Source organism: Anser anser (assembly GCF_964211835.1).
Source record: "Anser anser genome assembly, chromosome: 2".
Classification (NCBI taxonomy): domain Eukaryota; kingdom Metazoa; phylum Chordata; class Aves; order Anseriformes; family Anatidae; genus Anser; species Anser anser.
This window is the reverse complement of record NC_139721.1, coordinates 21,801,960-21,822,317: the sequence shown is the minus strand read 5'-3', so window position 1 is coordinate 21,822,317 and position 20,358 is coordinate 21,801,960. Positions and strand designations below refer to the sequence as shown.

The 20,358-nt window shown below is 43.5% G+C and overlaps 1 protein-coding gene across 2 annotated transcripts in view; it reads right to left on the bottom strand.

Annotated features, from left to right (window-relative positions):
• The window catches only part of NCALD (neurocalcin delta), a 54,157-nt gene that overhangs the window by 9,570 nt on the left and 24,229 nt on the right, over positions 1-20,358 (bottom strand). For both annotated transcript variants that reach the window (XR_014579030.1, XM_083822626.1), the window contains exons 2-3: positions 6,789-7,185; positions 616-721 (exon numbers count right to left, since the gene is read on the bottom strand). Coding sequence is in view for 1 of the 2 variants with exons in the window: in XM_083822626.1 (XP_083678752.1) it covers positions 616-721; positions 6,789-7,166 (484 nt within the window). In the remaining variant the exon portion in view is untranslated. The remainder of the gene's footprint in view (positions 1-615; positions 722-6,788; positions 7,186-20,358) is intronic.

Sequence of the window (20,358 nt, the reverse complement as noted above, 5' to 3'; positions counted from 1 at the left end):
GTTCCTGGTGCCTTTCCTTAAAGAAAAGGAAAAGACATGGAGTCCCAAAATCCTCCTGCAGGGAGGTAGGGGTGAGCTAAGGCCGAACGTACAAGCCCTGGTTACAGCTGAGGTGAGACCAAGTCACCCTGGATAGACCTCCTTTCAAAGAAGAGGCCACAGACACATTGATTTTTCCCACGGTTCAACAATTTCTTGAGGTTTTATAGAGATAAGAGTTATTTTGGCATAAGTGTGTGGTGGTTTTACTAGTTTGCATGCAACAACACCCCTTCCAGGTGGGAGCAGACTACGCAGGCACGGGTTTTTAAAAACTTAAAATCCAGGCAAATCCATACCCTGCTCCTCAGTGGAAAATATTGGGCGTTTTCTAAGAGATAACCATCTCCCAGTGTGAAGTTAATGAACTGACAGGAAAAGAAATGTAATTTGAGAGGAAAACCAAAGACCTGGCTGTGGGTTCCTGAGCAGTGTTTCTGAGCATTGCACCCCTCTGAGCCCTGCAGGGTGTCTGCAGGGTGGTGAGGAGGGACCATGGGCACCACGGCTTTGCCCAGGTGGCCGGAGGAGGAGCGGTGAGTCCGAGGGGACACCCAGCACCTGGAAGGAGCCTACCGTCTCGGTTGGTGTCCATCTGACGGAAGATCTTCTCTGTCCTCTTCTCCGGTGTTGACTCATCTTCCGGCATCTTCATTACAGAAGAAACCATCTTATAGATTGCCTGTGTGATATGAGAGCAGCAAAGAGCTGGTAAGAAACACGTTATCTTAGTGTAGGGGTATGGTTATCTCCTGGCGACCAAAATAGGCAGAAAATCTCCCAGGAGCATTGTCTGGGATTTGCTCTGCAGACGCTGAAGGGAGTAGGTGGCACCAGTACATGCAGCTGCCCTCTTCAGTGGGACACTCGTTTAGAAAATAACGTGTTTCCTTATTTAGTCACAGCTGAACACAATCTGGGCCTGTACTGATGTTACATTTTCCATTATGAAAACAGTCTTTGGATGAATTTATCACTTGAACTGCACTTAGGCACCAGCAGCTCCCGGGACGTGGGGAGCAGAAGGACCACTGAGGTCTCATCCCGTGCCACAACTCACCTCGGACCTTCAGCCACCCAGGCTCCACCCTCACCTCTCCTGTCCTTCACCCCACCTTTTGTGCACCCATCTGCCTGCTCGGTTGGCATCCTGCCATTGGAGAGCAGTGACTCATCCCTGCCTTTGCCAAGTCTCACAGATAATGCAGGCTTGACCAACAACGAGGTGGCCTTCTCCTTGTGTGCCTCCACAGCTAAAAAAGCACCATTCATAATTTGTTCCACAGGGAGCAGATGTCCCGGTCCCGCACAGCACTGGTGCCACTCATCGTTACTCTTTGCACAGACAAATCCATTAGTCCTGCACGATTCCAGCTGCCCCTAAGAGAGAGAGGTGACTTTAATTTTAAAACACAAAAGAGTGAGGATCTCTTCTTTGCTTCCTCTCGCTCTGGAGGCTGGGTCCTCCTGCAGAACCCAGATGGCTCACTGTGGCTCCCCTTCCACACTTTCCACCCATGAAAGCACTCTGCCTGGCACACTGCAGTCTTCTGGCCCAGGGACAGCCCCAGGACCATGACAGCTTGGGTTCACCAGCTGGAGGACGCTGCTGAGCAGCACGGACACTTTACACGCAGCCCAGCGAGCACCCATTGCCTGGCCCATCTCATTGCCTTCTCCTCTGTCAGCAGAGCCAGCTCACCTTTCAGACTGCCTGGCGTTTAAATAACATCAAGCACTACACCCCGAGAAAGGCATTTGTCTGTTCAATTAAATATTTATCACTTATGCTCAGCACAGCCGAACATCTGCTCCCTCGGTTTTGTCACCAAGGCTGAGGCCGCAGATTTCCTGGTCTGCCCTCTGCTGAGTCTGTAATGCTGGTGGTAGGCTGCAGTGGGAGAACATTTTGGCATGGACAATGGCTGGCTGAATGGGAACACGGTGGGTACCCTTTTAATCACCATCATCACAGGTTGTGCTGTGGGGATGCCCAAAGGCTCCCAAGAGATTTAGGGTGCCAGAGTATGAGCCTCAGTAGATGCTGTCCACACAATCTTGATCATCTGATGGCCAGGAGGACAGAAGAAGGGATGAACTTGCAAGCAAATGAACAGTGGGAGCAGGCGAAGAGAAAAAGAGGAGATGGCGGGCAGTGAGAAGTTGCACCCGCCTCATCCTGATCAGCATGCAAGGCTCACGGGGATCCGAGCACAGATGAGGCTCATAAACCTGCCACTGTGTAAGCATCTTAAGCTGTCTGGCTTTTGTCTGGGGGAGGAAGAGAGGTGGAGGGGTCATTCCCTCCCTCAGGGCGAGAGGATGGCAGAGTTTGTATTGAAAGTGTGGGAGGAATGCCCCAGCCCGGGAGCGCGGCCGTGTTTACTGTGATCAAAGCAACCATAGTAAGAATATGCAGATTTTAAGGACAAAAAAAAACAACAAAAAAAAACTCTTCAAGATGACTTCATCCTACAGGGTCCTTTTCACAGAGGCATGTGAAGTGAATAACAGATGAGATATTCTAGGAAAGCCAGATGGGAATAACATAGTAAGCGTTCCTTTCATGCTGAAAATGGTTACTCTGGACAAATTCTTCTGCCCTTACTCAGAAGCTCAGTGGGAAGTTTTCCCAAAGTGAAAAACAGCTAAAACTGATTCAGGATCTTGAGATTTGCCCCGTACTAATTCAGTGCAGCTACACAGGGCTCTTTATTGTGGGTTTGAAAGGGTGAGCTCTCGAAGGAAGCTGGTTCCTTGCAGTAGTCCCATGGAGCTGGGCTGTGCTCACCTCGGGCTGCGTAACCTGGGACCGAAAGGCTGTGGGGGCCCTGCTCCACATGGAGTAAAGGCCTTGGCCTCACCGTGCTGGGGTGGAAAGCCACTGGGGGCACTAAGCAGGAGGAGGTTTGGACTTCCTCCAACCTGAAAAAAATTGCTTTCCTCTCAGTCTGACAGGGATTTTTGATGCTGCCTTTACGGAGAGCCGTATCAGCTTCTGCTTCTTCCCATACCAGCTTCTGTTTCCTCCCGGCTTACAGATAAGCTAGCCCAGCAAGTGAAATGGATGTCCTCTTGTTCCTATTAAACCGAAAGTGTTATTCTCATCTCTTGGCTAAGTGCTCTTAAGGTGCCTTATGATTCCACGGTGTGAACAAATGTGCCCCTAGAACAAGTTTTCCATCTTTTATTTAAAGTCTTATTTCAAGAGACTCTTGCCAAGTATGTCCCATTTCATCCAGGGGAGCAAACACAAACTTTCTAGCCAGCTATTTTTGAGTGGTCTGGACTATTTAGATTATGGGTAAACATCTGAGAGATGTGAAAAACATTTCTAGAGCAGGAGGACCTGCAGCAAGGTCTGGCAGGAGGGCAGGCTATGAAACCCCTTCCCGCAGTACTTTGCAGAGGTGCTATGCACAGTAGTAGGATCACAGTGGCTTCAAAAAGCTGTTCTGGACCATTCGTAGTGTCCTTGGTGGCACTAAGCAAGGAAATTCAAGTAGCCATCAGTATAACAGGGAAAGTGGCTGCAGAGAAATGGCTGTAAGCACAAAGAAAAGCAGACTGAGAAAGAAGAGAAGCATGGCTTGCTTCTCTTCCCCATTATTTCAGGTGCAGTAAACTCCGGGCACCCTGGAGCTGCAATGGGGGCGGCATTTTTTTTCAGTGAAGCTATGACTTTTAGACTGATTGCCTTTCTTTTAGCATTCGTTTTGATGTATTGTCTCATGCAAGAATCCAGATGAAAACAGTAAATCCTGCTATATTAATATGCAAATGCATGCTAGATAGGGGACTTGTAATAGGTTCCTCTGAGACATGTATCAGAGATATTAGTTCTGTTTTTCACTATCAGTGGCTTAGGGTACCGAGGAAGATATCTGATACAGAATCCTGTCTTTCCATATTAAAAAATAATAATCTTTTGTAAATGAAAGTGATAGTTGCTAGCTGCTTTCTCATGAGTCTGATCACCATGTATCAAAGGTGTCTTGATAAAGCATGAAAAGGTGCTCCTTCACTTGTTTCATGTATCAGCTGAACGTGCTTCCAGAGACAGTGCAGCAAATCCTACACAACAGGGAGGAGCTGGGGCTGGCCTGTGCAATACAAGAACATCAGCATGGCCATGAAAACTGGAAGAAGAGATCAGGGTGAGATCTACAAATCAACTGCCTCATGAAAGGGGCAGCTTTCCTGACTGTTCACGGTACAGAAATGTTTGATGAGAGACTGGCCCGCAGGAGGCTCTGAGCACCAGGACAGTGGGACAACATGCTGGTCAGCTTGCAGGGTAGCATATTGTCCTGGTTCCAGTTAGGACAGAGTTAAGTAGCTCATAGTAGCTGGTAGGGTGCTATGTTTTGGATTAGGATGAGAAGAGCGCTGATAACATGCTGATGTTTTAATTGTTGCAGAGCAGTGTTTACACCAGGCCAAGGACTTTTCGGCTTCCCGCTCTGTCCTGCCAGCGAGCAGGCTGGGGGTGCAGCAGGAGCTGGGAGGGGACAGACCCAGGACAGCTGACCCAAACTGGCCAAAGGGGTATTCCATACCATCTGGCGTCATGCTAAACAATATATAGGGGTGGCTGGCCGGGGTGGGGGGGCCGGCTGCTCGGGAATAGGCTGGGCATTGGTCAGCGGGTGGTGAGCAATTGCATTGTGCATCACTTGTTTTCTTACACATTATTATTGTTAATACTATTACCATTATCACTATTATTATTATTATTGTTATTATTATTTTCCTGTCTTAATAAACTGTCTTTATCTCAACTCACAGGCTTCACTTTCCCGTTTCTCTCCCCCATCCCAGAGAGGGAGGGGGGAGGGTGAGCGAACGGCTGTGTGGTGTTTAGCTGCCAGCCGGGTTAAACCACAACACATATGCTCCTCCTATGACACTTGCATATCCATTTGACTTTCCCCTTTCTCCAACAAAGAATGTGATTTCAGAAACATGAAACAAAGCAATCGTTTCCATCAAGTATGGCTTAGGGTTGGGTGTACAGATGGACAAAACATCACCCTGCACTGACCCTTCTGCTGCAGCTTTGTTTCATGATGGCAGCATGATTGTGAAAGACAAAGCTACAATTTGGTACCAACGTGGTGACGAAGGAGGCTGAGCAGCATTTCAGCCTCTAAACGTGCTGGTGAGCAGATCCGTGGGAACTGGGAAAAGCTGCCAGTTCTGCTGGCCCTAGCTTGGGTCACTACAGAGATCCCAGCCATTGATGTTCTCATTAAATTTGACACAAACACATTTGTGGGCTTGTCCTTTGTACTTGTAAGACTTCTGATCTTGGGGGTTTATGTTGCCGTTGAGCACTCAGGCCTTCCCGAAATACTTGTCAGCAGCAAGGGGTCCTGCAGTCTTTGAGGCGCCTCCTCCTGAGGAACAGACACTTGCTTGGGCTGGGCTCCCCTGTCTTTGCTTTGTGCTTCGTTGGTTCTTTGGGGATTCTTTGTGTTTTATGGTTGTTTGTTTGGTTTGTCTTTCTTTTTTTTTTTCTTCATAAGGAGAAATACAGCCAGAAAAACAATAACTGGCAGCCTGTTTACCATGCCCGAGGGAGTGGAAGATTTGTAAGGAACAGAGCATCTTCTAATGCAAATATTCCATGGAGTCTGTCATGACACTCAGACAGGGAGGTGTCTGCAGCTCAGCGCAGTCCTGCTTCTTAACCCAGATACAAGAATGCAAAATAAAACGTGAAAGACAGTGCAACAACCCTACATTTGCAGCTGAGACATGTATCTGCTCTTACCAAAAGCAGTGTGAGTGCTGGTGTTTGTTACTGTTTGGAGGACACAGAAGTGCCCTTATAAAAAGACAAGGGCACCACGCATTAAACCGATTCCGTACACGCAGCTTGCCATCATGGACTGTAATTTGTGTGCATTCCTTTCATTTCATTTCCAGCACAAATATAAACCTGAATAATACAGTACAGAGCTAGCATGGCAAAATTTTCCATGAAATAAAAATCTTGATAACAGGCTTTTTTTTTTTTCTTCTATGGTGCTGCTTTACACAGACGCAAGCTGTGTAAATGCACTACTATACCAAAAATGTTTTAAAGCTTTCAGTAGAGTGATGTGCCTCGAGGGTGAAAACATGTTAGAGGAAGACAAAATGAGGTGGGACTCCTACTAACAGCACAAGGAAATGCATCCAAAGAAGCTGCGAAGGGAATCATCATCTATCCAGATAACGTTTATCTATACTGGCAAGTTAATATGAAGATAGCTAGCATGGCACTGAGTATGCAGACCTTGCTGGCATTAGGCAGGCAGATAGGTTTTAAAATATGTGAGCTGGCTTTTAATAATAACGTGGTTTCAAAGTAAATTTCTTGTAGAGGGAGCCTGCCTTCCTTAAAAGTAAAAACCTGGTTAATCTAAGGTACTTGGTTCAACTGTAATTAATTGTAATTCCTTGACAGTGATTTCCCAGAGGACAGAACCACATTAATCATCATGCTGGCTGCTGTGCTCCAGCCCAGCAGAGCTCCTGAAGGAGAGCTTCCCATGCAGCAGGTTGCTCAGAAAAACACTACATTGGATATCAAATGCAGTAGTATGAATTGCCACAAAACCTTTGCCAAATGAAATAACATTTCATATTAAAGCACTAGACAGAGAATCTAGAACATAACCTCCCAGATGCTGCCGGATGTTCTCATTGCGGCATCTCTCTGTAACGAGGGAGGCGAAGGTGCGCCTCTGAGCAGCACGTACCTGCACGATTTCCAGCATCTCTGACTTGCTGATGTAGCCGTTCCCATCGAGGTCGTACATGCTGAATGCCCACTTCAACTTCTGCTCCAGTTTACCTCTCGACGTTACGCTCAAGGCTATGATGAATTCTCTGAAATCTATTGTTCCGTCTCCATTGGCGTCAAAAGTGCGGAATACATGTTCCGCAAACTTAGAAGCGTCCCCATAAGGGAAAAAGTTCCCATATATTTTTTTAAACTCCTCCATAGATAAGTGTCCACTTGGACAGTCTCTCAAGAAGCCTTTGTACCACTCCTGGATCTCGTGTTCTGTAAAGTCTGTACTTTCTAGCAAATCTTGCATGACTTCAGGGCGTAGCTTGCTGTTTTGCTTTCCCATATTGGTGTCAAAATATTACCTGCAGAGGAAAAACAACTTCATTTAAATTATAGTAATTTATAATGTTTGTAAATATTAATAACAATTAGTTTGGAGGCTGTAGAAGGACAGTGTGCTGGAGTTTTCTGATGATAGTTCACACTTGGGAATCAACCAAAACTTTGGGATGTGTACCCTACTACAAGAAAAATCTGAAAAAACTAACAAGCCTAGCCTAATGTTATTTACATTACCTTTTCACAGTCTGGAGAACTGTAATTATGTCGAATTTATCCTACTTTCCTTTTTAAATCACACTGTAAGCAATGGCTTTTGCAAGCAGTAGGCTGTGTGCTGCGGCACAGCCTCCAGCCAGGGCACCCAGATAACTCAGGGACCTCACCCGAAGGAGCTACCATTTTTTATACCCCTGGTTGAAACCAGGCTGCTGCAGAAGATTACTTTTGCTTGGTCCTGCTTCAGAATGGGATCGGAGTGCATCTGCAATGTGTATTGAAACCAGGAACTCCATTTCTAGACACATCCTTACAGCCAGAGTCAATCGGAGCAACCCATAAATTGCCTCTTCTGTTTGGCAGGGACCAATTCTCATTTCGGTTCAAATGCAGATAAAATCTGGAAAGATTTTATCAACGGTGGATTCCTCCACCCAAAACTATTTTTTTTTTTAAAAAAATTCTCCTTGTAGCTATAAATTGGAGCTATAACTGAGTGGTAGTGATCTGGGTGGTCATGGCTTTTTGAAAAAAAAATACCCAGACAACAAAACTGGAAATTCATTTCACTTAACAGTTAAGAAATATTCTTGGATGCAGCTTTTTTCTACACTGTTTCAGTTAAATCAGCCTAGTTCTATTTTATTTAAGGCAAGTTGCTACATATCACATTGTGCAGCAGATTTACTAACGATTGATGCCCTTTGGGTTTTAAGTATAGGGGTGTGAGTGCATTGACTCCAAAAGCCAGCATCATCAGTTTTACTGGAAGCTTAGCATTATACCTGAGTTGTGGGAAGCTACGCTTTATCGACAGAAACCTGCCTGAGAATTTATCATGGGAATGACAGTCACCACTGAAATCTGATGTATGGACAACTTAAGCAGAATTGCAAAATAATTTATACAAGACTCCCACGCTGTTGTCAGAACAGTCTTTGAGTTGCAGAGATGGATTTATGAACGATGTCTAGTGTGGCAAATGAACATCCAGTAAAATGTTCTTTCTAGATCAAGGTAATACTTTAAATAAAGAAAAAAAGAAAGAAATTGAGGGAGAAGTTGAGGCTCCCCCTGACTGATGTTAATTGTTTCCTGTGGTGAGAAGCTGAACTTCTCACAAGGTGAATTTGACCCCCCCCAGGAATAAAAACACTGAATTCTTATTCTCCCGTGTTCTTGAAGCACAACAACCCAAAAGCTGTATTTCTTGAAGGTAAAATGGTGGGATCCATCCTAGATCTGGCCGTTCCTCACAGGATCCATGGCTGGCTGGTAGCTAGATGTCTAGTCTGAACTGCTGCCCTGATGGAGAAGAGGCTCCCCTGCCCACAGGGAGGATGACAGGGGTGAAAGGCCTGCCTGCTGGGGTCTTCTCCATCTCCTGGACATTTCAGGGCCCTGGACAACTACCTTAATCCAGATAATGTCTTTTCCCCCCATAGCATCTCTAAAACACTTGGAAAGTGGAAGATGCCACCTCAAAGGTATTTTTTTCTGTTGCCTTTCCTCCTGACGAAAGCCTGCTGTGCGGTTTTTAAATCATCCAAGCTCTTAATACCCTGAAAATGGCAAAAATGTCCCTGTTTTATAGGCCCTTTCCAACAGCTGCCGAGGCAGCTGAGGGTTGCGTTGCCTTCAGCTGGCGTTGGATGGGGTCCACAATAAACAACCCGGGGGTGAGCTGAGCGAATGGACCACATTAGAAGGGTTTGGGCTAAGAGGAACGGCGGGAGCAGGCTCTACCAGCAGGACACAGAAGCACCTGGGCAAGTGAAGCGGCGAGGCTTGGTTTCAAGCGGCACCAGTTTAACAAAAAGCAAGGAGCACAATCCCCACAGCTTTTAGCAGCTCCCCACGCCCACGGCCTGCCACTGCTCCATAGCCCCGGGGCCGCACACTTTTCAGAGGGTGAGAGGAGGAAGGGAAGGTCTCTGAATCACGCGCAAGCCAGCTGCAGTAGGAGGGAGCTGGCATTGGCAATATAATCCCTCGCCGCTTTTTAATACCTCAAGCATTGGAAAATGCAAAACTCAGCCTGTGCACTTCCAGTCCAGAGTCTTATGAAAAACAAAATCGTGGGGTAGCATTAAGTCTCTGGCCGTCGTGAGGCAGACAAAGGTGATGTGCTTCAATCCAAAAACCGGTGCATTTATAGCTGCACGTGGCTGCAGGTGCAACATATTTTTATAAAAATAAAGAATAACAGAACACAGTGCCTTTTGTTGGTAACAGCAAAACATCACAATGAGAAAAATCTGTTTTCCAGGCACAAAGGGAGAACCAATCATACGTGGCTTGCAGAAAGTGGCTGAAATTCATAGCCACCGTGATTCCAGGCAACACAGTCAAAAGCTGTGGTATTATTCCTGAGTACACTTGTGCTGAATATGTATCATGGTCTTTGCCCTCCAAATTGTTCATTATTAATAGCTGGTGTTCTAGGAACAATAACGATGGGATTTATTGTGCCCATTCTATCAACAAGAGATCAAAATGCTTTTGCAGTCCAAGTACAGAAAATCCTCGAGGACACTTGAAGATCCTTATAATCACTTCATATGCTGCTGCCTGCCTCTTCAGGACAGATTGGATTATGGACAGAGTACAGTGAGCTAAGAGACTTTCAGTTAGCAATGGCAGCAATAAATACAAAGGATGAAATAAAATTGGATCTTATCTTAGGCCTTTTTTCCACAGTTTATCACCTCTTGTAGACCTTTCAGAATTATAATAAATTGTTAGACATTATAATAGAGCAAGTAAGTAGTGAATGGCAACCACAATTGCAAAGTAAAACATTGACATTCAGAAAAATAACCGCTGGAGGTATACAAAACAAAGGGAAATTATTTTTTAATGATTATGTTTAATTACATTTCTGCACCAGTTTCTTCCTGTAATACAACGGTGCTGGACATAATGTACATGAACGACTTCTTGCATGGGTCAACATGACATACAAAAAAATTAATGTCTTATTTCTGAGGAAAATATTGTTTGGTAAAAGAAGGTGTTTTTGATGCCTTTATGGCTTGAAGAGTCCATACCATTTCAGCCAACAGAAGATAGAAGATTGTAAAGGGAAGTGTCACTGCTGTGTGGTTGCCATGGGAAGAATCTGTTTGCTGGTTATTGTAGGAAATGTCATAGGGGATGCTCCATAAATCAAATGTTTAGAGCTAGATCTGATCAGGCCTAAGTGTGGAATTTTGCAGATGGGACTGAAGGCAGAGCTTGTTGGCAGACAGCACGCCGTGGCAATCCTAAGAGAATAAATAAATGAAACAGTGACCGGCTCCTGCTGGGCTGCCTTTCCCTGGGGCGCAGACAGGACATCAGTGCTGCTCCAGCCTTCTCCTCAGGCAGAGAGACCTGGTGGATAGGAAGGCAACGAACCTTTCTTCTGCCCCATGTCCCCAGCCAGCAGTTTGCTGCCGCTCACGTGCAGTTATCACCTTGATCTGAAACCTCAAGATAAAGCGACCATATCTCCTACCCCTCAGGAGCTGGGGACCTGCCTGCTGACACCACGGCAGCTCAGGGCATGCAGCTAATCCATCACCACATGAGTACAATGGAAGCATCTGAACATATTTCTTTAAAATAAATCTTTTTTTTTTCTTTTTTATTTTTTTTTCTGTCTGTAACATAAGCAACTGCTAGCAACACATTTCTAACAACGGCTGTTGTTAGGCCGGTGTGGGATGCACAAGGGATATTGTATATTCAAATGTTTACAAGATCTGTTGCCATTTTACCTTGACACCCATCATATAAAGACATTCTTTCCTTTTTTCTTTTTTTTCTTTTTTTTTTTTTTTCTCCAGTTCCTGGAGGATCTGCTGAGAAAAAGTATAATGAAAAAAGGGCACTTTGCCCAGGGAGAGGTGTTGCTCTGAACATGGAAAATTTATAATGTTGGGCAGTTTGAAGCTAGCAAAGTTGAAAGCACCTGAAAGATGTGAAGAACCAGTGTAGACACAAGTCTTGCCCAATATATTTCCAGTGGGGGCAGCGAGACAAATCACACCATAGACTCGGCTATAAAGACCATCCCTGTCAAAATGAAGGCAGACCACTACTGTCCTGCTCGACCAGCAGCATGGCTCTGCAACGTTACAGAAAGCAGGGACGAACCAACTCATTGTTTGTCTTCGGAAACTGCCACTTCTTGGTTTATTATACACTGTCTGATCCATTTCCAAGAAAAACTCCACTTATGGGACGATGCTGTCTTTACGTTTCTAACACCTAATTTGAGAACTTCCTTGAGAATAGCGGTGGTGGTATTTCAGCCTCTGCCAGGCAGCCAAAGCAGCTCCTGCCAGCAGCTGGAACGAGCTGAGAGCTGAGTGGGATAAAAGCATCACTGCAACATCTTTCATGTCCTACCCACTGACAGTCGTCTCCTGCCACTGCATGCCAGCCTCCACAGCACAGCGTGTGGGGATCCAAAAGCTCATTTCTCTGGCCTTCTCCTTCTGCAGCTCCAGAGACACCCCTGGTTGCTCCTTGCCAGTGCCCTTACATGCAGGGAAGGAGTGCCTGGTTACAGGAGTCAGGGCCCTTGAGAGCACTTTCTGGTACAAAAGCTAGGTTTCCTTCTTACGGTCAGTTATTTCTGTAGGCTGTAATGCTGCTAACCGCTTGCACAAACTGTAGTAAGACAGTTCAAAGCAGCAGCTACCTAAACTGACATGTTTTCTCCCAGTGTCTGTGCGTACTGCTTCCCATGGCCGCAATGCTGATTTGGCATGGGCCGATAACCCAAGCAGGCCCAACAGCAGGTGGGCAACGCACGGCTTGTCATCTCGGGTTGTCCAGGGAAGGTGGCGTGTCCTTGTCATCTTGTAGCTCTCAGGTTGTCCAGGGAAGGTGGCATGTCCAGTGACCTCTGCAGGCCCCAGGCCCAGGAGGCTGTGGACATTCACTGAGCTCCTTGGAGCTCCTGATGCTCACAGCCTCAGAGCCGCCTCTCACGGGGCTCTTTGCTTTTTTTGTTTTCTTTTTTCTTTTGCTTTCCCCACTCGTGGGACGTCGTGCTTTGGGTCAGAGCCGTGACAGCACCGGGCAGAACAACTTCTCCGATTGCTCAGCTTCCTGCCGTGATGCACAAGCACGGCCTTGTCAGGAGATTTTTCTTCTCAGCTCTACAGAAACCTGCAGACTTTTGGAAGCAGCCACCTTGCTTCCTTCCGGCCATTTCTAGTTCTTTTTCAGAGGTTCATATGAGTAACCAGCGTGGTGGTGCTTGCCAGGGAAGGCTTTTATTTAATTTTTTTAAAGCAGCAACTCAGAACATATTTTTGAAAGGAAACCAAACATTAAAAAATCACACAGGGACTTAGAAAAACACATGCAGAGTAAAATTTTCAGCCTTGCCACCCTCAATTTGTCTGATTTTATTGGCAAATAGCAAAAAAAAAGGATAAAATTCACAAGCAAGATTCATTTAAATAATCTGACATTCTCTTATGAATATTCAGAAGGAAGAGCAGTAAACAGCTTTACAGTGCAGTGTAACAAGTGCACAATGCCTGAAACATACTTTACAGAGTAAAACTTTGTGCTCCTTCAGCCCCCTCAGAGGGGATCCTTCCCCTGCAGAAGGTGCTCCTAATTTCCCCTTCGACTTATTCCTTGCTTTCCTGCTACAGCTCCCAGGAGAAACCAAGGATAAGAAATAAAAGCAAAACCTTTATAGCTCCGTGCTTGAAAAAGGGTGGGCTGCCCAAGGAGGAGCAGCTGCACAGGGTTCATGCATTTCAAACTTGGAGGCGCTTAGGGGTATTGAACATCAAAAGCCCAGGCTCCTATCCCTGCAGATTTACGCTGGCAGAGAAATGCTACAGCTGCTCCACGTTGTCTCCCGTTTCTCTTTATCATAATTCCTTTGTGCATTTTAGCAATGAGAGCTGGAGTAGGAGTGGAGGAGAGAAAAAGGAGCAGAAAGGCACTGCCCTGTCAATAAATGCTGATGCATTACTACCAAGGTCTTCAGCATCAGTGGTAGATGCTAGCTAACAGCTCATCACGGTACTCTCAGCAATGCCCATGGGTTAGGCTGGAATTGTTTTGTGACCAGCAAGCAATGCTGTGGACCTGAGCATTCACTAGATTGATGCCCTCATGCCTCCTTCAACTGCAGCAGCTTCAGCCTGCTGAGCCTCAGGAGAAGGTCTCTGCTTCCAGCCTGTTTCCTGCAAGGCTGAGTGTGTGCTACAGGAAAATATGACTAGGCATGAGTATTTCTGGTATTGGAGTCGGGGGCAAAGACCACGTTTTGCAGATTTGCACAGAGTAGCATATTGTGCATTAATTATTCTTGCAGTCAGTCACTCTTTCCGTTTAAAGCCCTGCATTCAGGACTTCACAGAGCTCGCCTGTGAAACCATTCTAATTGAAACTTGGTGTACGTCTACCCCATGGGCCCTGTCTGCTCCATCTCTGCCCACCAGATTTTGGTTGCCTGTGGACATTAATCAGGTCTGCTCTTCAGCTACCGTCAGTCAGCAACTTGCTGCTGCACGGCGAGCGTGCTCATAGCACACAGGATGGGGTCACTCCCCTTAGCACAAAATCTCCACCACCTCAAGAGCAGCTCAATGAGAGCTCTTTAGGAAAGTTTTCTACTTAATTAAGGTATAGTCTCTGTCTTCACACAGGTGTAGGCAGGCAGTGAAGGCTGTGAGAAAAGGGACTACAGGCACTACACGTAAAGCAATCAGTCTTCCCAAACCCTACAGTGGCCCTCCAAGGTCTAAATAGTGGGCTTGGGCACTACGCTTCCCTGTGAACATGGTAGGAGTCTGGCCCTCCAGACTTGCTCAGTGCCTGGGCTTTGTCCAAAATACTTTGGAAAGTGAGGAGGGACCCATCACTCTGTGAGCAGTGTGAAAAATTATGCAGTAAGTGCTAGTTAGTCATCCCCTCGGGCCGCCCAGCAAAGGCTTCACCCACCCAGAACAGCTTGAAAGTAATGTTTTCTCTGCTTAGTGAGAAATAAGGAGATAAGATAGCAGAAAGCAGGCAAGAGGGGAAGAACTCACACACATTTTAAGCCCTCTTTCCAAGCTCCCAAAGGGTCTCGCCATTTCATGTCTTCCTCACTATTTAAGAGCTCAATACAACAAAAATCATGACAATATGCACATGCTTTTTTGGTTCATAATTACTATTTTATAGAGAGTTGAGGAACAACAGTTTACCATAGGTCTTCTAAAACAACAACCCCAAAACATTTTTTTTTTTCATTAATCCTGGGTAGAACCATCTAAGGTCTTTAAAATGACTAATTCTTAGTCTTGGCAGACTTGATATGACTCTTGTGAATTAGATATACATTTTTATATATTTGATTTCTCAAACTCTACAGAAAGAGCATTTTTATGGAAGTATGTCTACCTTTGCCTAATATTTTAAGATAAAGGACAGCAGAGACTTTGCTAATGCAGTACGTGAGGACATCCATCCTTACGAGGATGCTTTTCCAGATTTTGCTGCATTCAACTGTCTCACTAAGCACAGCATTTATGAACACTGGTGTTGAGCTAGCCGCAGGGGAGCTGGCAAAATCTCTCAGCCTATTCCAGCTGGGGGTGACTTTATCCAGCAGCATTCATTCAAAAGGAGACCCTATAGCAAGACCCAAATGGCGGACACTGTCTACAGTGATTTTGTCTTCTATTATGAGACCAGCTCAGGAGCATGAAGTTTCTTTGTTTAACAATCCCTTTCAGGACCATGTTTTCTAAAATGCTTGAGGTCACATTGTTCAACAGCTCAGCACCCACAATTTAATTCAGGCTTCTCAAAAGAAATACACCTTCCATTTGGGCACCTGCATAACAGGCAACTTCTCAAATTCTCCGGGATTTTCTCCCAGAAAATCACACCATTTATTTTGGTACCTAACAAGGGCCTGAGTGCTTTAGAAAAGCCAACCTTCCTACATGTCTGCCTCACTGTAATTTGTCTTTGTCTTGATACTCACAGCTCGAGCTATGTCAAATGCAGTTTATTCTCCTCTCTTCTGAAGTGCTTCTCTCCATTGTGTAAGGCACTCATGGGTAGTAACATAATCCTCCCCAATGCACCCAAGCAGACCAGTCATCAAATTCATCTAGCAGCAACTTTATCGGGTTTCTAATCTGTCCTACATCTCGTTCAGTCCCTTTATGTAACCATGTATGCAATACCTTGGTGGAAGGTAGTGGAAACTAAAGCAGAAAGCTACTGTTGCACAAAGTAACGTGAGAAGCTGATGTGAATTCACGATCTTGATGTTTTTTTTTAATCTTTGTAAATAAATAGCATGTGACTCCCAAAGAGTGACATTTGTGCTTACTCTACCCTTAAAAAAATTGTTAACAGATGGTCTTCTATCCCACAGCAGAGACTTGGTGTTGACAGATAAAATGAAAGCATGATATTGAAAAAAACTGAGCCATTAACTGGCAAACTAGATATTCGTAAAGATGTTCCTATGATGGGAAAAGGAGTGATGGTGGAGGTTTCTACCTGGAGAGCAACCATGAGTTTTTGTTCCATATTGAAGAAATTTAGTGGAACTTTCTCAGGGAAAGTCAGCAACAGGAGAATGGGAGTGGGAGGTTTTGGCAGCCAGGACCAGAATCTTGTTAGGAGATGGAAACAAGATGCTCCAAGTTAATGTTGAAGTTTACAAGTTCATGAATATGAATGTCCATGCCAGGCATGACTTGTCCAGCACCTAGCACTGTCAAGTGTTCCTGAACTCAACAGATTTAAGTAAGAGATGACATTTATAACTAAACGAATTTTGTAGGAATTGTAATAATTTTTAGAACAGTTTTCAAATAAGATTTTTAAACTGCAGATAAAGCATTATTTTTTTTCATTGTGCATGTCATTTCTAAGAATTTTTACATCCTTGTATTCACAAGATGAGCCTCTGAGCAGCACTGGGGGAACATTTTCTTCAGTAGAACCCATTTCCATCGAATAATGCAGCTTAGTTGAAATCAAAATGTTTTGTGGAAATGTGTCACATTCAGAAAAATAAATTCTGGAAAAATGTCAGAATTAATCATTTCATTTATCAACTTTACTATTTCCTTTTAACAAAGCATAAAGTTTCAATGTGACTTTATCTTATTATTAATTTTTTGACACTCATTTTAGATGTTAATTTTAGTATTACAATGGTTTTGGCATTATTGAGAAAACAATTTATTACCAGTGCAATGAAATAACTCAGTGTTTCCGAATCATTTTTAACTTCCATCCCACCGGGAAATTTTGATGTTTTGTTCCGATTTGTAGTGAAAATAAATATAAATGTCAAAGTTTCCTGTGGAATGGGAATTTCAGATTCTAACCAGCTCTAATCAACAACAAAGCCATCTGCTTTGTATTAATGACTTAGGGCAGTATGTAGCTCTGCAGAACAGGGTGATATTCTGCTGCTCAGCATAGCTAGTAGAAGTCAATGACATATGGTGAGTTTCTAGCTCCTAGTTGTCTAGGGGAGTTTGAGGCTAGCCACTTTTATTCTCCATTCTGCATTGCCAAATTCAAGGAATTCATCATTCAAACCCAAGATTTTCCTGTGAACATATGAGAAAATATCTTCCCAGTGACATATGGCACAGCCTACAGCCCCTGCATCTGAAGGGATCTTGTTTAAACAGCTAGAATGTTTTCCAAACTGCAGTACAGCAAGCTACCTTCATTTTGCAATGGTTTTTAATTGATAATTTCAATAAAATATTTGCTCTGTGGTCATTTCCTATTTTTTGAACATTACTAGGAAGTTTTGTAACTTCACTCAGATGAGTCATAATTTGAATTCTGTTTGAGAAGTCATATTGACATGATGGACTTCAGCACCAACAAAATAAAATAATATTTTTATTCTTGTTTAAGACAATATCTGTCATTTTCCCCAAAAACTCTTCTCTGTCTTCCTAGATATATTCTTAGTTCTGCAGATAAGGTATAGAAAAACAAAACAAAACAAAAAAAAAAAAAACAAAAAACAACCACACAATGCTAGTCCAGCAACCCAACCTACTTGCTAAGTTCAGCCACGACCCCAATTCATGAATTTTGCTATGTCCTCTGAAAAGTTTCCTGTCAACAAGAATGCAACTAGCTTTGCTGATGACTGTGTCTCCTTTTTTTTCCCTCATAATATGATGATAACTCAAGACACTCACCAGGGGGACGTGGGCTCTACTCAACCTGACCAGAATTAAAACCCCACCAGGAGTGGAAGCACGGGGTATGTCCTTCACAGCCATCTCAGCATAAAGAAAACTGCCTGAGGCGTGAGGCCTCTGCTGCTCTTGCTGTCCATTTTTAGAGAAGCTCGGTGTCCATTTTTAGAAGATAGTTAACATACCCTGTGCTGTCCTTGAGAGAGGAGGACACTTCACTTAGATGTACTCGTTTGTCCTTTTCAGGCATCTCATTCATTACACAAGCAGTGGAAAGAGGGACGAGGTGAAGTTAGGTGGAGCTGGGCTCCTGGTGGTACGTCTTTTTGGTACCTACTTCTCCCCACTCTACAGGGAAGTGTTGGGTGACGTGGGAAGGCTGGATTTCGGGCATACAACTGGAGCTTAACGGGGAGACAGCGCTTTCTCTGGCACCTCCGAGTATCATTTGTGCACAAACTTTTTGGGAAACTTATCTTGGGTATGATATATAAGGGTGCTAGAAGAAGACTTTGATTTGTGTTCATTTTGAAAGTCAGAATGACATCCAGTCCTGATGGTATGCTGTGAAAAACACAGACCCGTGTCATACCCGACTGCTGTTTCGTGCAAAACAGTGTGATGCCTGATTTTAGAAATTACTCAACAGGAATGAATTTGGGAGCTTGAACAACATGGTGAAGGTTGGTAAGCAAACTCCCTTAAGAGGCATAGGAAAACATTTTACAAAGTAAGCACAAAAATAATTTGCTGCACTTCTGCGTCTCTCTCTCTCACAAACATATGGGCACATGCTTGTATAATCTGAATCTTCTTACTATTACTTTTTATTAATTGGCAAAACCCTGGTGGTTCTCCGTATTAAGTTTAGGTAGTGGCTGCTCATATAAACGATGTTGTTTTATGAAGAAAACCTTGTAATGACATCTATTATATGGTCATAGTACAGATAATTATCATTTCCCTGTAGTAAAACAAAAATAATTTTGTTTGCAAGAAGTCAAGAAAAAATATTTATATGTTCATAGCCTTGCACAAACTGCAGTGAGGAACATTGTATAAAAACTAGAACTGGATCTAGACTGAAAAATCTGAATTATATGTTTGAATGCTTTCTGCTATCACTAACAATAATTTTTCATAAATTCAACTAAGATGAACTCCTCCGCAAATTAATGGGTTAACAGCATTTCTGCCTTCATTATTAATATCCTCTGAGGAAGTAAACAAAGTTCATCAGATAACTGTTTTCAAACAAATGAACCGTTTTTTTCTCACGTGAACAACAGTTTGCGTTATTATTGAAAAGTAGAAGTGACAAAATGAGAGAACTTCTTTCTGAAGTTTAACTCCAGGAAAACCAGATTTTATCCAACATGAAATAAACTGTCACTTCCTAGTGACTGTAAGTAAATAAAAATTCTGTTCCTATTACATTTTTAGGCCTGTTTGTTTTTGCCTCTCTGCTGTTCTCAAGATGTCAGCTGCTCTGAGATTTCATTTTGCAATTCTCCGTTCTTGTAAGTGACTTTCAGCATCTCCACCGATTTTTCACTTCCTAAGAGTTCTGTTTATTGTGTTACTGTATAAAGCTCTGTTCTTTCTTTGAGATTTAATTTTTCTTTTTCCCTTATCTCTTACTTTTCTCTGATATTTCTTAGCTCCTTAGAATAAAACCCATTATTCTTACATTTTCTATTATCTTTGAAAATGTCCATGTCATATCATTTCTTTTCATTTTTTCTCTATTTCCTATGTTTTTCTATTCCCACTACAAATATTTCTGGGTATTAGTGATTCCCACAACATGCAGTGTTTAGAAACAGTATCCTAAAAATGAAGTATGTTGTGACCAAAGCAGCAGGGTTTGGAAACCTTGGAAGGAGGTTATCAATAGCACAACCTCTGTGTGTGTCTCTCTAACGAAATTATCCAAAAGAAGTAGGTAGGGAAGTCCTATTCTGTATCCAATTCCCTGAAAACTATTACCACTTCATCTACCATAATTTCATCTTGCTGCTTTTGTCTTAATGGTAGAGTACCAGTACTGCTGTCACTAGGAGCATTTTCTGAATTCCTTACAGTGTCATCACAAACATTTCATTAGAAATTCACATATTGGTGATCTGATTTCTTTTCCTGGGAAACAATAACTTTCAGACACTGAAAGAAGTGGTAGAAAGAGTGAGAGACACTAATTCTAATAAATTTTTTTGCCTGTAGCTAATGGAAGATTTATTAGTCACATGATGGTCAATAATTCAGAACCATTCAGAGATGTATGCTTTTATGCTATCATAATCTCACCAACAGAGATCTCAATCTCTGGCCCTATTGATTCCAGATTATTTTCTTGCTGTGTGCCCCAAACAGTCTTCTTTCTACAGTAACCTTGACTCCTGGCATTCTCAGTATCATGCCCTATAAAAATAAAGGCCTCTTACAGGAAACATCTCCCCCTCGCTGTTTGCTACATATAGCTTTTAAAATATCCTTAGAATATCTTTAGCTGACAATTCTCTCTTACACATCATCTTCACCAATAGTTTCTGTCGCAACCCCACTCCCTGAACACTCCGTATTTCCACTCATTTCAGACATCTAACATTTCCTAATTATCCCTTCTGCTACCAGTGTTATGAAAATCCTTGAAGCTCCACTGCTCAGAAACAGCACAAATGCTGAAGAATCAGTCCACTGTTTGTAAAGTGCCATATAAAATCACCATACAAATTACTTATTCAATAATTAAAGCACATCCTGTTCCACCAAACA